The sequence below is a fragment of the Centroberyx affinis genome, unplaced genomic scaffold (genome assembly GCF_046629955.1).
Source record: "Centroberyx affinis isolate AG114_WGS23_722 - 3 ecotype Tasmania unplaced genomic scaffold, CSIRO-AGI_Caff_v1 ptg000338l_1, whole genome shotgun sequence".
NCBI lineage: Eukaryota > Metazoa > Chordata > Actinopteri > Beryciformes > Berycidae > Centroberyx > Centroberyx affinis.
The window spans coordinates 206589-222565 of record NW_027279013.1 but is presented as its reverse complement, the minus strand read 5'-3'; the positions used below and the strand labels follow the sequence as shown (position 1 = coordinate 222565).

Sequence of the window (15977 nt, the reverse complement as noted above, 5' to 3'; positions counted from 1 at the left end):
TAGATTGTCTTCATCTTTTACTAGATGAAAAGTTGAATACAAATCATATCAATAGGGGATAGTTTATATTCCCACTCATATTCAACCACTCACACTGAGCTGAGGAGTCTGGCTTTGGGGAGGTTATTTCAACTTCCTGACTTTTGTGGATTTTGATTTATTATTGCAAACATTTTTGTGTTGGTGCTTTGTACAAACCCTTACGAAAAGAACTGGAGTACTTTCCCTGGTAGCTTACAAAAGGATACTATAAGAATAATATAGGGTTGGTATAATACCATAGGGCATTAAAATACCATAGTGCGATTGTACGACAGTGATTTTTGGTTAGGGAATACCCTCAGAACTTTGTCACATAACACCAAACCGTGCTTTTATTTTGAAGGCGGTGTAGCCGTAGTACTTCCGCTTCTCTCGGCAGCAGCTGCTTCGTGCAGATGGACTCGACTCAACCTTCTAGTTTTCTCCTTCCTGACTCCTGTGCTGGCTGCGGCTCTGTGTGCGACCATTGCCCCGCGGTGAAACGTTAAAGAAATGTGTCGGCCGTGTGCGGAAGAGGCTAGAGACAGCGGCTGTAAGAAAACAGGTGGGTCTGAAGGTAGGGACCGTCTCTGTCTCGCTCTCCCAGCGGCTCCACTGGCGCAGCATGTTGGAGCGAGACTGGGCATCGGCTCGTGCGTATGACACCGTTTCCCGTCACTGTTGTTGTGCGAGATCCGACAAAGAAATCATCAGTAGCAGTGATACATATTTTGTATCTGACTGCATTGCCATCAGACTTTTATCTGTGTTTAGCTGAAATGTCAGAGTTAAAGCAGCCGGTTCAGGGCTGAAGGCCAGCACGGGGTTGTTGTTACATTAGGGTACAAAAGAAAATGTTACGAGCTGCTGTGATTTAAAGCGTAATTGTTGAACGTGTGTTTCAAGTAGGAATTGTTATCCCTAACAAAAACACTATTGTATTACTATCATATTCCCATAGAGACTTGTAGTGTGTCTGTGTTGTTCGGGAGTGAGTTTATAGTGACCTAATCGTACTTAATGGTATTTCTTTTTAATCTCCTCCTGTTTTTTTATCACTGTAATATTCCTAGTGTTACTGTGGATTTTTGTATCGTATCCTTATCATATTTGTTACAGGATTATAGATTATAGTCCTATAGTATTATTGGTGTGGGACACAAATGACAATGCAGTGTTGGCCTAATAACAAATCACACCGAGCAGGAGATTATTATCAAAGTATCCTTTCCCAAAGTGTTTATCTGGTGCTGTGGTGTGCTAAAAATTATTTGGATACAGCGTTGTCTCGGTAGGTGTAGTTGTATTGTGTGTGGGTGTGTGTGATCACCAGTGCTGTCAGGAAAAGGGCCTTTGAGGCCAAAACCAGTTAGACCTGGTTAAAACTGCAACTGCAACTGTGTCTTCTTCCCCATCTCTTCCCGTCTTAAGCCTGCCATGGCCAGAGTCAGTCAACTGGTTGATATTGAAGCTAGGGTATCACTGCTTGTCACAGCTGTGTTTGGTCTGTTTAAGGTACTGCTGTAGTGAGGCAGCAAGCAAGATATTTTTTGGAAGAGTAGATTGTCTGTTTTTTTGGGGGGGAGTTTGTTGCAGACGGTGTATGGAGGTTTGTGTGATTGCCTCATCCGTTGCACCACTAGTACATTGTCAAGAACATGTTCCTAAACCCTTCATACCTACAACCTTTAATATCCACAGCCCAAAAATACACACAGAGAGGATGGCCTTCTGCTGAACACAGCACAGCAAAATGCCTCAACCTTACACACATGGATGGGTTTTGTAGTTGTGAGATAACTTACAACTGTGTTATTGCCTGTAGTGCCAGGGATGAAAATCAAGGAGGTCACTGGGATGTTCAGCTGAATGCTCTCATTTAGATGCCAGTCCATAATGTTGCTGGGGAGATGACAGATAGTTGGCCAACCCACAAATGTACCACAGAGTATTTCAGGCCTTGAATACATAGTTTGCTAGGTATTAGTTATGTTAATGCTGGCTTTTAAACACTAGTTCTTCGGTTTCATTATTTGTTTCAAACTCAATTTTCGCTGTCCTTCCTCTCAAAAAATCAACCACAAGGTAACTTTCTGTTATTTTCCATGGTAGGCATACAGTACAATGGATTTTTTTCCTTCTGTTTTTCTGTTTGACTGTCATTAGCTTCAGATGAGAGAAGCTAGTGTCCTTGAGGGAAATGATTTAGACCTTGGCTCTGTAAAATAAGGCTGGCTCTGGCTGGCTCTGACTGGCTCTAACGGCCAGATTTACCTCCACCTCTCTCACCCATGCGTCAGGGCTACTTGGACAAAGACTGCCTTAACAAAAGCGGCTCTGTTTAGGGGAAGGAGCTAGGTGAACTCGGGGTAGGGCTACAAGCAGGGAGCAGGAAGCAGAGAGCAGAGCTGCTACATGATCCAGTCATTACCATATTTAAATGCCATGCTCATTTTAGGAGACCCTCTGCCAACCATGGCCTCTGTATGGTGCGGCGAGAGTGATCAGGTTACTTTAGATCAACTGAGGAGAAATCCTGGTAGTCCGTCTTCTCCATTCCTGTGAAAGAAGCCTTTGATGCTCTATCTAATGCAGCTCCAGTTGCAAAAGAGTATGTCAGTGATTGTGACTGTGATTCAGCTGCCTATGTTTTGACATTAGGGATGGGCAGAGTGAAGCTTTTAAAGCAATGGATGTGTTTGTTTTGACCTTACATACCTGGATTAGTCCTGTCATGTGTTTGGCCATTGCCTGGCTTGAATTGAAGAACACACATACTGCTTTAAAAGCTTCTCTACCATCTCTGTTTGACAACAGGAGAGGAGAAAGATCCTACATGAGCAGTTAGATTGAGGGGATTTCTGGTTTATTGTGTTGTAATGATCGCCAGGATGTATACTCAGCCAGGCAGACAGATTTGGGGTTGGTGAGTAATTCATCTGTTGCCATATAGTGAGCAATATTGGAAATTTTCTTGGTGTCACATATTGCCAGCTATTGCTCTGTGTGCCATATGCACTTTCACAGTTAGAGGTGCTGTGGCAGTTGTCACACAGTACTTTCTGAACTCTTCTTGACACAAGTTTTGCCAAACAAACTGGATTTCTGCACAGACTTGAAAACAGAAAAAAAACAATGACTGAAAAAAATGAAAACGATCATCTTATGAAACAGTGGCAATTTGACCATTCCTCAGTTTTGGTTGTGCTGTGTTTGTGAAGTGGGAGTTGATGTAAAGCAGTGGAGTGGGCTCATAGCCACCCTCCTGCCATTCTGGTTTGAACTGGATAACAAGTCTTTTTTGTGAGCAGATACACTCTTTCATCCTTTTCCTGCCAGTAAGTGAGAGGAGAAGGGTGGACAGGGAGACACAAGGTTTTTTTTTAAATCCACTCCTCTCAACCTTGTGTTTAAATGGGAAACGGAAATCTTTGTTAAGATAAAGACACTTGGAATTTCTTTCTGATAGTCTGACAGAAGGGGTTTGTTAAGGCTACACTAGTCCTCTGTACCATCTTCATGACAAATTAAGAGTAGGCTATGTAAAAACTTGAAAAATAAGTGCTGAGATTGCTGTTCCCACTTTTTATATTACTCATACATTTCTTGTGTTAGAAAGTAGCCTAGTTGTGGTTTGAAAGACGTTCCCTTGCATATCAACTTTTCAGTAACTAAGAAACCCTGCCTTGTTCCAGATTGACCACCATGCATTTTTGAGTTTATCCCACTGGGTTTATAAGGGTTTCATCAGCCCAATCTATCATAGAAGACCATGTAATCCTTCAATTGAGGTTAAATATGAAAATCACCAAAATTGGAATTACGAGATTTTCACACAACCTCATCTTGGGTTAGTGTATGGGTCTCAACTTGCGTTTATTTGTTATGTGGATGACAGCCTGGTCTCAACTTGATTACTCAATTTTGCTGAGGGAGTTTACATTTCAAAGTTCAAGTTGTAGTTCTTTGTTCGCTCGCTGCCAAGTCTACATTAAATTAATCCCTCTGCCAATTCTGACAATTATTCCCTGTGCCTGGTCATGTGAATGTGAATCAAGTGCATGTGAATCATTTGATGAAACGGATGACTTCTGTGTTGCTCCTGTAACCAGCAAATTAGCATTTTTAATTGCCCTTCATGTCTCTATTCTGTTGAGACAGTTTGGTTTGATTTTGACAACTAGGTTGTACTCATACTCATGTGTCTTCAGTCTAGAGAGGACACTGGTATAACTTCAGTGTGAGCCTGTGTGCAGAGAAAGCGTTGCATGAGACAGACGTATGTGTGTATGCATGCTGTGTCAGGCCCTATGCTACTTTTGTATCCAGCTTGCTCTGCACTCTCTGAACTACAGTCTTCTGTCGGCACATACAGGATGTCTGGGATGTCCCTGACGCATAGCAGACTCTCAGCAGGCAAATATAATGACTGCTCCCCCCTGTGCTGCCAATCTGGCAACCTACACACTTGGCCTCAAAATAGCTGACTGGGATGCATTTATGAAAGGCATCATAAAGATAATCTGCTAATTGTACTAACCAAGTAGGAGTTCAGCATGTAATGGTTTATGAGATTTATTCATTTGGGACATTGCCTAAGCCTAGAAATATCTGTGTGTGATACTGTGTATTTCTCTCTGGCCTAGTGTATTTTTTAATTATAAACAGAATGATTCTGTACATTTTTATAATGCCATCATTAATATGCTGGGAGATGGGGTGTAACACACTCTATCATTAAATAAACAATTCTGTTTCTGTCACAATATCAGAAACGCTCAAGTTATCACTCAAGAAGGTTAAACTAGGTTTCCCTTTAATTTTACAACATGAGATATGAAATGAACAAGAAGGGGGATGTCCTGCTACGTGGGCGTTAAATGGTGATATTAATATAGTGTCCACTGTAGTTGGTCATTTCTGAGCAATCAGAAAATAAAGAATTATCGTGTCGTATTATCTTAAAATTTACTAGTACCGCAATAGGGTCATTCCATGTCAAATCAGCCAAATTTCAGGAACCGCCGGCTTAAACTTTTGATTTTGATAATTTTTCTCCTGGTGGAAGATAATGATGACAAAAACCCAAATATTAAAGCTCACTGATCATTATTTTCTGAGTTTCCCCCAGTTTTGTAGAGGGTCAAAATGATCATTTTTGCCTATGATTTGGAGCAAGTTTAGGGGTTGACACTAAACTTGCTCTGAGACACTGAGCAAGGTAGCAGCTCCACTATTTTTCTTTTACAGAGAGGCTTGTAGGTAGACTACAAGATTCTGGCATTTTCAGCACTTGATTTTGTGATGTGTGCCTATGACAGTAGCTGAAAAATGAAAAAAAAAAAAACATCACAAGTGTTTTTTTAAGAGTTTAAATGTTAATCACTTCAACTCTATCAAAGATACCTCAATATCCTTTTACTTCCTGGTTTAAAATAAAAAATATCTTGGTGTCTATACATTTGCAAGGACTTGGGTGGTTTATTCTCTTAGATAATGGCCTGTGAATATGACTCCAGAATGAAATTGTCAAATATACTTTTCAGCTCCACAATACATAGTGTGATTTTGTTATATGCTACGTGCCTAATGGATTGTTTAGATCCTTTGGTAAATGTTTTTTATATGATTGATTTTTTGTGTATAGAACATAGTGGTTGTAAGGCTGACTCAAAAAATTACAAAGAAACTGGTTATGTACCGAGGTGGTTTGTGGTAAAACACCCTGGAGCCTAACAAAACAACCACGCACAGAATTAGATGTGTGTGTTGTGATAGGTGTTAGTGCGTTTGTATGCACAAGGGGATAAATGAAAGTGAATCAAAAAATGTAAGCGAAGACTCTGTGAGATAATGTTCAGAGTCCGACACACAGAAGGCTCCCCCAGTACTGAATAATATGTTGATAGTACAAGATTTACCCCAAAAATGTCCATTGTCTATAATAAAAAACATTTTCTATAGTTTTATGAATTTGACACAGCACCTACTAACTGTATTTTGTTTCTCTGTCTTCAAGATAAACCATCATGATTCCCATCACAGAGCTCCGGTACTTTGCTGACACCCAGCCAGCGTACCGTATCCTGAAGCCATGGTGGGACGTTTTCACAGACTACATCTCAATCGTCATGCTGATGATTGCTGTGTTCGGTGGTACACTGCAGGTCACACAGGATAAGATGATCTGCCTGCCTTGCAAGTGGGTGGTCAACAGAACCTGTGAGACCATCCCTGTCCCTAATGTGACCATCCCCTATGCGCCGGAACCTAAAGGCATTCAGTATGATCTCGACCGCCACCAGTATAACTATGTTGATGCCGTCTGCTATGAGAACAAACTACACTGGTTTGCCAAATATTTTCCCTATCTGGTGCTACTCCACACCCTTATCTTTCTGGCCTGCAGCAACTTCTGGTTCAAGTTCCCCCGGACAAGCTCTAAACTGGAGCATTTTGTCTCCATCCTCCTGAAATGCTTTGACTCCCCGTGGACAACAAGGGCTTTGTCTGAGACTGTGGTGGAGGAGAGTGACCCTAAGCCTCTGGGGAAAATGAATGGTTCGATGGACAAGAAGGCCTCATGTGTGAGTGAGGACGTTGAGGCTAGTGTTCCCATGCTCCAGCGAACAAAGTCCAGAATTGAACAAGGAATTGTAGATCGTTCTGAAACTGGGGTTCTAGACAAAAAGGAAGGAGAGCAGGCCAAAGCCCTTTTTGAGAAAGTGAAGAAGTTCAGGATCCACGTAGAGGAGGGTGACATAGTCTACCGGCTTTACATACGTCAGACCATCATCAAAGTAATCAAGTTTATATTGATAATTTGCTACACGGCCTACTATGTACGCTACATCAAGTTCAGTGTGGTGTGCACAGTGGACATTGAGAAGCTAACTGGGTACAGCATGTACCACTGTGCTCACCCCTTAGCAACTCTGTTCAAGATTTTAGCCTGTTTCTACATCAGCTTGGTGGTGGTTTATGGTCTTATCTGCATGTACACTCTTTGTTGGATGCTCAGTCGCTCCCTCAAACGTTACTCTTTTGAATCAATCCGTGAAGAAAGCAGCTACAGTGACATCCCTGATGTGAAAAACGACTTTGCCTTCATGCTGCACATGATTGATCAGTATGACCCTCTCTACTCCAAGCGCTTTGCTGTGTTTCTTTCAGAGGTGAGTGAGAACAAGCTGAGGCAGCTGAACCTGAACAATGAGTGGACGCTGGAGAAGCTGAGGCAGCGTATCACCAAGAACTCCCAGGAGAAGCTGGAGCTGCATCTGTTCATGCTCAGTGGGATCCCAGATACAGTATTTGATCTATTAGAGCTGGAAGTGCTCAAGCTGGAGCTTATCCCCGACGTAACCATCCCTCCCATCATTGCCCAGCTGGCCAGCCTGAGGGAGATGTGGCTCTATCACACACCAGCCAAAATTGAGGCTCCAGCTCTGGCTTTCCTGAGGGAGAACCTCAAGTCCCTCCACATCAAGTTCACTGACATCAAGGAGATCCCTCTGTGGATCTACAGCCTGAAGAACCTCAGTGAGCTGCACCTAACTGGGAACCTGAGTGCTGAGAACAACCGTTACATTGTCATCGATGGGCTTCGGGAACTCAAAAGGCTCAAAGTGCTTCGTCTGAAGAGCAACTTGACCAAGCTGCCTCAGGTGGTGACTGATGTGGGTGTCCATCTCCAGAAGCTCTCCATCAATAATGAGGGTACAAAGCTGATGGTGCTCAACAGCCTTAAGAAAATGGTGAACCTAACAGAGCTGGAGCTTGTCCGTTGTGACCTTGAGCGCATACCACACTCCATCTTTAGTTTGCACAACCTGCAGGAGATTGACCTGAAGGACAACAATCTCAAGACAATAGAGGAGATCATCAGCTTCCAGCACCTGCACCGGCTGGTGTGCCTGAAGCTGTGGTACAACCAGATTGCCTATATCCCCATTCAAATCGGCACCCTTACCAACCTGGAAAGGCTGTATCTAAACAGAAACAAGATAGAGAAAATCCCCAGCCAACTTTTCTTCTGCCGCAAGCTGCGCTTCTTGGACCTGAGTCACAACAACCTGACCAGCATCCATGCTGATGTGGGCTTCCTCCAGAACCTGCAGTACTTTGCTGTGACAGCAAACAGGGTGAGATGGGATATCTGTTTCTCTTTACTTTTCCCAGTGCATGTGTGTATGTGCATTTTGGTGAAAGTTTATTTGATTTCCTATGTACTTAGAGATAGAGATAAGATTCACTGGCTCCCTCCCCGCTTTCTTCCTCTCTCAACCCCCTATCTCTCTTTCATGTTTGAATAGGCTCAAAGGCCAGATAGGGTAATCAGAAGGTCAGACTTATAATTATACTGAGATGTTAGTGGGCAGGTTGGGAATTATGGCTTTAAAGATAAGCACATGACTGAGGCTTGGACAGTTTTGCAGTTATGTATTGTGAACTGAGATATCTCCCAATATTTATAGTCTGGAATTTGATGTTGCTCTCCAGCTACTCAACAGCTATTAAAATTTTACAAATTTAATAGCTCAGGTCCCAGCTGTAATAGCTGGGACCTGAGTGAAAACCCTGGATTCTGGCTATTAAAATGTCCTAATTCATTGACAGTAGCCAACCTTTTCCTGGGGGTCTTTTTGTAAGGGAAATTTCAGATGACTAAAATAAAAAGCATTGAATCAGTGGCATGTTGTAAAAGCAATCCTACTCTGTACACAGCAGTCAAATTATGGTAAGTGCCATCAAACCTTTAGATAAAAGAGGTCCTCTTTCTGGAATGAAGCACAGATTTTTACAGCTAGTCCATTAATTATGAACTAGGCTGATAAATAGAAACCATTAGGAACTTCTAAGCATAATTATATGGTATAGAAGACTATAGTTTTCCTTTGAGAATGATGTGCTCCTTATCCTGTTTACATTGTAACTCCACTTCTCCTGCCTCTCCCCTTTAAAAGAGCAGATGGCTGATCACATATTCCAGTCTCCTGTAGACTTCTGAGAACATTGTTTTCCAATAAACCCTAAAGTGGGAAGAAGACGACTTCCAAATATTTGAACCCAAGGGACGTCCTTTATTTAGAATGTTACTTGCTTTAGTTGCTTGTATCATTAAATTATGAAGACTTTGAGTGTCACGTGGTTATTACTGCCATTTCATTCATGGGAGACTGAGATGTGTTCCTTTAATTCAATTTGGCTTATGGTGATGAGGATGCTGCCTCTCCCTTAGTTTTACCTTCAATTAAAACAGTTTATACAATTTATCTATGTAGGAATTTGATTCACAGGAAGATGCAGTTAGTCCACTCGTGATTAATTAAGAAAAACAACATGCTTCTGAAAGTGCTGTTTTGAACGTAAAAGCGTGTGTACAGGATCATATGTTTTCAGTAAGGGATACTATTATTGTCGTTTTACTGTGGCTGTTTGTGTGGTTGCATACTGAAAATAGGTTCCAGCAGGTTTGTATGCAGCTGAAAATAGCTGCATTTATTGGGACCCTTCTTGTGTTTTCTGTGTTTCAAAGCCTTTCTTGCCCTTATCCTCTTTACACCATTAGCACATTATTAGCCCTAATGAGTTGTGTAATTTGTGAATGTCGTGTCCAGGTTGGTGTTAAATAGGACCTCATCTTATTCTCTGGATAGCATTGAACTGGAATTACTGAAAATAATTCCTACAGCTACAGCTTTGATTTTTAGAGATTGGGCAAGTGGAATTACAATGCAAGTACCTACAATTCCACTTGTCCATGGAACAATGCTTAAACCATTTTAAGTTTATGCTCCTTTGTTATTATACTAACCATTGTGTGTGAATTAAAAAATCAACAACTGAAACCACTCTATTCACTAGTTACTTATACCCATGATGTGTAATCTGTCTCCCATCCACTCCTCTTCAGATCGAGACCTTGCCGCCAGAGCTGTTCCAATGTAAGAAGCTGCGTACTCTGAACCTGGGGAACAACTGTCTGCAGACTTTGCCATCGCGCTTTGGAGAACTAACTGGGTTGACCCAGCTGGAGCTGAGGGGGAACCGTCTGGAGTGTCTCCCAGTGGAGCTTGGTGAGTGTCGGCTGTTGAAGAGGAGCGGGCTAGTGGTGGAGGAGGACCTGTTCAACACGCTGCCATCTGAAGTCAAAGAGCAGCTATGGAGGGCTGATAAGGAGCAAGTTTGAGTCAAACCTCAGTGGAGAGCTGCAGAAAGTGAGACGTTTGATTGGAGAAAAAGGCAAGGAGAGATTCGGGGGAAAGTTGATGATAATAGGGGAGGAGAACTCAAGAGATTTACAGCAATGGTCCATGTGGGCTCAGAAAAGTGATGGTTGATTGATTGGTGTCTGAGGCTTTCCTGGCTGGACCTATTAAAGCACATGTGTCAATCTCAAGACCCGCAGGCCGGCCCACCAAGAATTTTGATCCGCCTGAAGATGAATCTGGGTTGTCAGTTCACTCTGGCCAGCCTAGCTGAAGATGCAGTTGGTGGGGATACAAGTCCCATTTGCCACACAGCGTGCACTTGCACGCTGTGTGGACGCAGCCCTCACCCCCTCCAACACACTTTCAAAATGCAGCCTCATTACCCATTGCTCACTGGCACCTAGCTAACAAGCTAACTGTCTAGTTCAAAATGGCTTCAAAAAAAAGAAAGAAATGTTGCTGCTGAAGGCAGACAACCGACTGCTTCTTAGATGAGTGTAAAGAATCTCACATTCGCCATGAGGAAAAGTGCTATGCAGATTCTACAAAATGCGTGAGTTTCATGGCCACTAAGGAGAAACACAAAGTTTGGCTATGAAAGGTGGTTATGTAATCTGGCTTTTCTGTGTGATATAATGGAGCATTTCTACACCCTGAATATGAAGCTGCGGGGATGCAAACAAGGGATGTCGAATATGCATGCCACAGTGGATCCCTGCTTAACAAAACCTGTTTGTAAGAGAGCCAAATGTAACAGAAAAACTTTGCACATGATTCAGCCTCGTCAGTGACTGGCAAACGTGCTCATTACCACTACATTCATTACAGTGGGATATGCGCACAAATTGCTCAAAACAGAATTTGCCTGACCATCCTCTGGCCTTGAGACTCAGAAATGTAGTTTTGAAATTTTTACAAATCAATTTGCAGTTGCTGTGGAGTGTGTCCCAGAATACCATATATTAGTGAATGGATTATAGTGCAACTGACAGCCAATTTCTTGAGGGGAGAGAGTTTGGCCCTTTCATTTTCTTCAGGCTGCCTGTATGCTTAGCATGCCCGGAAGCATCTTTTTGTGTGAACAAATGTGCTCTATGATGAAGATCAACAAATGATCCTACAGGACCTGCCTAACAAACTCTTTCTCTCCATTCTCAACGTGGCCACAGCTCAGGACTTTACTATGAAGATTGATGAACTTGTGTCAAAGAAAGGTATAAAACATCCGGTGGGAACTAATGGGTTAGAGAGTAATCTCTACAGGCCAATGTCTAAATACCATGCAGTCATTGATTTGTAACTTAGGCCTGTGTGACAGGCTGTTTGTTAGTTATATGGGAGCTGTGGAAACATGGTCAAGAAATGCACCATTTTTATTCGCCACACAACCACTGATGTGTCTTATTTAGGGCATGTGAAACAGGCTATATGTTAAATGGGGCCTGTAGAAACAAGATCAAGTTGTTTTGATCAAATTTGCTTGACTAAATGCTACATACACTCCTTGGTGTCGTGTGTATTTCAGTTGGTTCAACTTAAAAGTTAAACATTATTGTGTTTAACCAAAATTTATGATTTTGCATGACTGAATGCCATACAGGCTACACAGTCATTGATGTCTTGATTGTGTTGTTTAGGGACTCATTTTAAGCTTCTTGTATATTAGTATTATATATGGAACATTTAGGAATATGGTTAAAGTTCAGTAGTTTTCTTTGTTCAGTTGAAGGCTAATATATAAACAAATGTTGCTTCATCGACATGATTCTAATTTCACAATGTGGCCCATACTAAGACTGAGTTTGACATCCCTGTATTAAAGCCACAGGGACACAGACATTCATAAACTTACTTGCCAGTTATATGCCACACTTTTTCCTTTGTCTTCATTTAAGTAAAAGATATGCAAACCTTGCACAATTCTGATCATAATACAGAAGAGCGAGCACTATTGAAACACGCAAGAATCAAGGCACTTTTTTTATGCGCAATAGAATTATGTGAGACCATAAAGGACTATTACCTATATGGCGCCTCCAAGTGGATGAACTCCTACAAGTGCAAGACAGGAGTGTCTAGCTGCCAAGTATTGCCACTGTTGGAAAGTCAGCAGTCTCCAAGACAGAAATGTTGGTGTTAGCGACTCAAGTGCCCAGCTGTTTGTATGCTAGCTCTCATAGCTGTCATCCACAGTTTACTTCAGAGTAAACTGGACATTTACCAGCACTCTGTTTATTCATTCAAGAGCAAGAGGAGGACACACAGGAACTTACTGAGTGAAGTAAACTTTAGCTTTGGTCGTACCGCACAAAAGAGACATTTATTCGCCTAGAGAGTTTGCAGGATATTTGATTTCCAAATATACAGTCCAAGTTAGTGCAATGTGCTCTTTCTGCTTGAAACGCTTTTGTTGTTAATACCTTGGATTTAATAGCGTCATTTGGAGTAAACTTGCTATTTGTACTCCAGCCAGGCATCTCTTGTTACTAATATGGCCTTACCTTTTACAAGCTGTATGTCCTGTTAATGATTGCAAACATCACATTCATGACTTGTTTTTTTTTTTCATGTGCTGTAAAATGTATAGCTCAAATGTTTAACATCTTTCTTTCATGCATACCAGTGGTATGGCATGTGGTCTTATTGTTACCAGCTGTTTCTTTTTTGATTTTAGTTTCTAAGAGAGTTAAGGGAAGTCTCACTAAAATGAGACAATTGCACCTTTGTTCACAATGAATTTTGTTTCACGGAGGCCTTGGCTATATCCAAATGCCCTTCTAGGGGTTACCATTGAAGTGCTCCCACCTGGTCTTTCAGTACTGTCTGAAAAGAGCCTCAGTCTTGGAAGCGTTAAAGACTTGCCGCCTGTTCTGAAGTCAGGAGCAATGGTCTCTGAGAGAAAAAGGAACAGAAAGAAATGGACAACCTCAGAGAAAAGCCTTAACGGCAGAAACCCACTGGAAAGTTTTTCCAGCGTGTGCACATTTTCAAAAACGCACCAATTGTTTTCAATGGCCCATTGCACACTAACAGGGTCAAGTGGCATGTTAAACCACCTTGGCATGTCTGCTCTGAACGTGGTTAGGCTTCTGGAGCATCAAGCAAGGACCAAAACATGTTTTTCATGAGGTTCTGGAGGTAGAGTGACCATTGACCTATTATAGGCAAACAGATGACTGCAAATTAGGCGAGTAATTCAGTTAGTTACACACAAATGTGCAGATGTGTGGTCAAAACAGGAACACTTTGTAGTATAGTCTAGAAGCCAGTCTACAAATACAAGAACAGGCCATGGGACATCTTTTATGTCGCTGCAAAGAAAATCTAATATAGTAACATTACCCATTGTAGTGGTGCAATGCAGTTGCCAGTGCTGCTGATGCTTCAAATCTCCTGCCTGCAGTGCACCACAGAAGTGTCAAATTAGGAACTTGAAATGATGCACGTCAGTTATTGTATCCAGTGTGTTTGGGCCTTATCTCGCTGGTCGAGTCATTAGCGGTTGGATAGTCAGACAGATATGATGAAATGTTCTCTCTCATCCAATTTTTTTTGGCTTATGGAGCATTAAGAACAAGTGCTGACCTACTTGGTTGTAGTTTTAGTGGATATTACAGTTAATTTTGAGAGTGCCATAGAAATGTATCTCAGGGTGTCACTGGGAGCTCATTCACAGCTTTAAATGTGCAGAATCGGTGAGTTTGTTAAAGTGGCCTATGGGCAGAATGTTGCTTCCAAAAGTTCTTTTTGAACACTTATCGTGCAGCCTTAGTATTGAATCGCGACCTCTATCTGGCTTTTTTCAGCTTTGGTGATTATGTTTACTTCTGCATTATGAAACAGCATCTGATCCCTGGAAAGAAAAGTGTAGCCTAATTACCCACTTGTTTCTGGGTCGCATTTTGTTTTCATTTTGCTCCCTTATTACAGACCCACTAAAACTTTGATTTATATCCAGGAGTGTTTTGGTCAGGAATCGCCTCCTTTCTTTATCTGACCTTCAGAACTACAACAATAGCCATTGCAGTCCTTCGTAGTCACTTCCCTTTTAGTCATGAGATGACGGACAGAGCTCTTCACTTTGGAGCACATTTAATGCCTAACCCCACCCCTTCCTGCTTGTCAGCACCAGTGAAACCGATGAGGGTCAGAGATGAGGTCAGCCAACTGTTTTCATTGCAACTGGGAAGTTTTAGTGACTGATTTTTTTTGTTTTTTCCAGTTACATGGAAAATATGTGCTAGTACTTTAAGTTGTGTCATATCAGAAGCAGCCCATTCACATGTAAATGTATTTAACCTCATCAATAACATACAATTGAAAGCTATTTGTTGTTCACTGCCCCCAAGTTTTGCTTTTTTTCCCCCTCTCTCTTCTGTATTTATGTTAACAGATGAACTATCAGAAATGGTCTACTGTATATGTTATGTATGCCTTACAGTAGTATAGTTGTGTGGAGCCACATGGTTGCCCATTTTATTCTTACCCAGAACCAACTGGTTTGGATCAACATGGGCTCATACAGCAGGCAGATGTGTTGCTGAATTGCCAGATATACTGTATGTTGGTTGAGCTCCTGTCCAAAGAACAGACAGGATTACACAACTGAACTGAACACTTGACAATCTGATTTAAATGGAGGGGAGCTCACCCTCCAGTGTGGGCATTTGTGTAACAGTACACATCATGACCATTGATTTATACTCAATTTAAAAAAAAAAAAGTGTCAATTTTCTGGACGGTCAACTACCATTTCATTTAACCACTTGGGCAACAACCCCAAAATTGTATTATTATTCTCATACTGCCAGGATTACATAATTTGCATTTAATTTCAGACATCCACATTTTTCTTATGTATATAATATATTTCAATGAAGACATGATTGTATTTACTATGTAAATGCAGATCTATCGCTGTATTTTAATGCTTGTAGATCAGGGATAGAAAAGAAAACAGTCAAAGCCTTCTTTCAGTTTTGTTGGGTTTTGTTCTTGGGTTTCACATCCATTTCATTCAGCATCAGGGATATTTAGGCATAGGTTACTGATGCTGACCTTGTATGCAATATAGCCGTACTGAATGCCACCCATTTGACCATAAGCAAGAGCTATGAAACGTTGTTGAATATAGATCAAGTCAGTTGAACATAAAATTAAAACTGGAGGGAAAGGAATTACTATCTTAATCAACACTGTCTGTATCATATGTGACAAAGCCTTTATTACTGTTGCCGAGCCAAGTGAACACTGGCTTTTTAAGTGGAAAGACTATGTAAAAATGGACAATTGAACTTTGATTTCCTAATGTTCAGCCCCTACTTTTCTACCATTCTGACACAATAATAAAGTAAACACTTAACACTAAATCCTGTTTCACGATGAGTGTTTATTCCTGATTTGCGTTCAGAGCAGAACTGCTGTTTGGTTGGGTAGTTGCATTGCTTCAGGGGAAAGTCCTCAGCAGTGGAAAACTAATTGATTACTCATTATTTATTTCAAAATAGTATTCATTTATTAACTGCTCCCTGGAAGCAGTAATTGGTTACACTGCTTGTTATATTACTTTGCCTTTACCCCCCTAAAATTGTTCTGGCTTTTCTGTAAAAATCATGTAAACTCAGTCTCCTCTCCTGTGCACTTCTTTGTGAACAATCAGGGTATGACAGCTAATTATGAGGAACTAATTGCAGTATGGGGGTGTACAAGGGAGATACATGAAATTCTGCGCCATACATCACC

At 41.4% G+C, this 15977-nt stretch overlaps 1 protein-coding gene across 1 annotated transcript; it reads left to right on the top strand.

Annotated features, from left to right (window-relative positions):
• The first annotated feature begins 492 nt into the window (after positions 1-492).
• Positions 493-15598, top strand: lrrc8aa (leucine rich repeat containing 8 VRAC subunit Aa). Its single transcript, XM_071515321.1, has 3 exons — positions 493-586; positions 6041-8165; positions 9938-15598. The coding sequence occupies exons 2-3, from the start codon at positions 6051-6053 to the stop codon at positions 10211-10213; spliced, it is 2391 nt and encodes a 796-aa protein (XP_071371422.1). The 5' UTR covers positions 493-586; positions 6041-6050; the 3' UTR covers positions 10214-15598.
• Positions 15599-15977: the final 379 nt, after the last annotated feature.